This window comes from Austrofundulus limnaeus, unplaced genomic scaffold (assembly GCF_001266775.1).
Source record: "Austrofundulus limnaeus strain Quisiro unplaced genomic scaffold, Austrofundulus_limnaeus-1.0 Scaffold208, whole genome shotgun sequence".
NCBI lineage: Eukaryota > Metazoa > Chordata > Actinopteri > Cyprinodontiformes > Rivulidae > Austrofundulus > Austrofundulus limnaeus.
Window position 1 is genome coordinate 121,357 of NW_013952610.1, and position 1,265 is coordinate 122,621.

General features: G+C 45.7%; 1 protein-coding gene across 1 annotated transcript in view; it reads left to right on the plus strand.

Annotated features, from left to right (window-relative positions):
* plcb3 (phospholipase C, beta 3 (phosphatidylinositol-specific)) overlaps positions 1-1,265 on the plus strand; it is a gene marked incomplete at its 5' end in the record, with an annotated part of 53,004 nt that overhangs the window by 23,821 nt on the left and 27,918 nt on the right. The window contains 1 exon segment of the mRNA XM_014019026.1: positions 1-56. Coding sequence (XP_013874480.1) covers positions 1-56 — 56 coding nt within the window.

The following is a 1,265-nucleotide window of genomic DNA, read 5'->3' on the forward strand; positions in this document are numbered from 1 at the left end:
TCGACATCTGTTTCATCAGGGACACAAGATCAGGGAAGTACGCCCGGCAGCCGAAGGTTCGTAACATGTTTGTKTCAGAAGGCGAGAGTGAGAGCGCGACTCTTTCACCTCCTCAGTCCTCCATGATGATGAGGAGGAGGAGGAGGAGGATGGTAGTGTGTGTGTTTCCTCACTCAGCTGATGGTGCAAAGGTGACAGTTGCTAATGAGCCTGCTGACAGATGGGCTGTCAGACAGGAAGTGATGTCACTCGTGACTCCTGATGAGGAAATTGTCGTCTATCCGAGGACGAGCTGCTGATAAAACTCATATTTTTCAGGATGTTGTGACTCAGCTGATCGAACACTGAGGATTATTTCATCCAGAGTACTTTAAAATAATCCCATGTTCACCCGCCTCCGTTGTTTTTTACACACCTCAAACAGCTGATTCATCTCTAATATCCCCGCTGGTTTTATTTTGTTTACTCCGTTGCGAGCTGTTTAACTTCAGCTGAAAGCTCCATTAATCCCACGCTGTGAGATCACAGCAACAACCTCTGAATGTAAACAGGAACAGCCCACACAGGAGCGCCAGTCGGTCCTTAAATCACCTTCAGTCCTTCAGCAGAGGCTTTTATTTAAAGCAGCCTCCAGACGGAGACCTTTTGTTGGACGAGCTGAAGCAGCAGTAGGAGCRGCTAGGGGTGTCTTTATGGGGGTTCCTAAAGAAGAACTCCTCTGCTCAGTTTCACCATCGCTGAGTCTGAAACTTCGTCGCGCTAATTAGTWCCAGACGATGTTCTCGTGGAGAACCCGGCCGCGGAGAAAGGAGCGTGAAGTCTTGACGGAGCGGTCGAGCGTTGACGACCAGAATCTGATCCTGTGAGCGAGTGGAGGTCAGTCGGYGATGGAGAGATCTGCATCCAGCTGGAGTCGACCCAACTTCATTTTCACGACTTCACAAAAAAAAAAAAAAGAAAACATCGAATGAAGGTCGAATGCTTTCCGTCCAGAAGTACGAATAATCTTTATAACCAATAAAGTTTTCCACGTAACCTTTTATCAGTGTGTCGTGGACACGTTTATCAAGAATGCAGAAACACGTTGGAATAAATGCACAGAAAATCTGCGTGTATGGTCGTGAATTATTTAATTCTGAGCAACAATAAACAGAAAACAACTCATGGAAGTCTGTTGAATTGTGGCCCAGAATTAAATAATTCACGACCATACACGCAGATTTTCTCTGTGCATTTATTCCAACTTGTTTCAGTGTTTTTTTTTA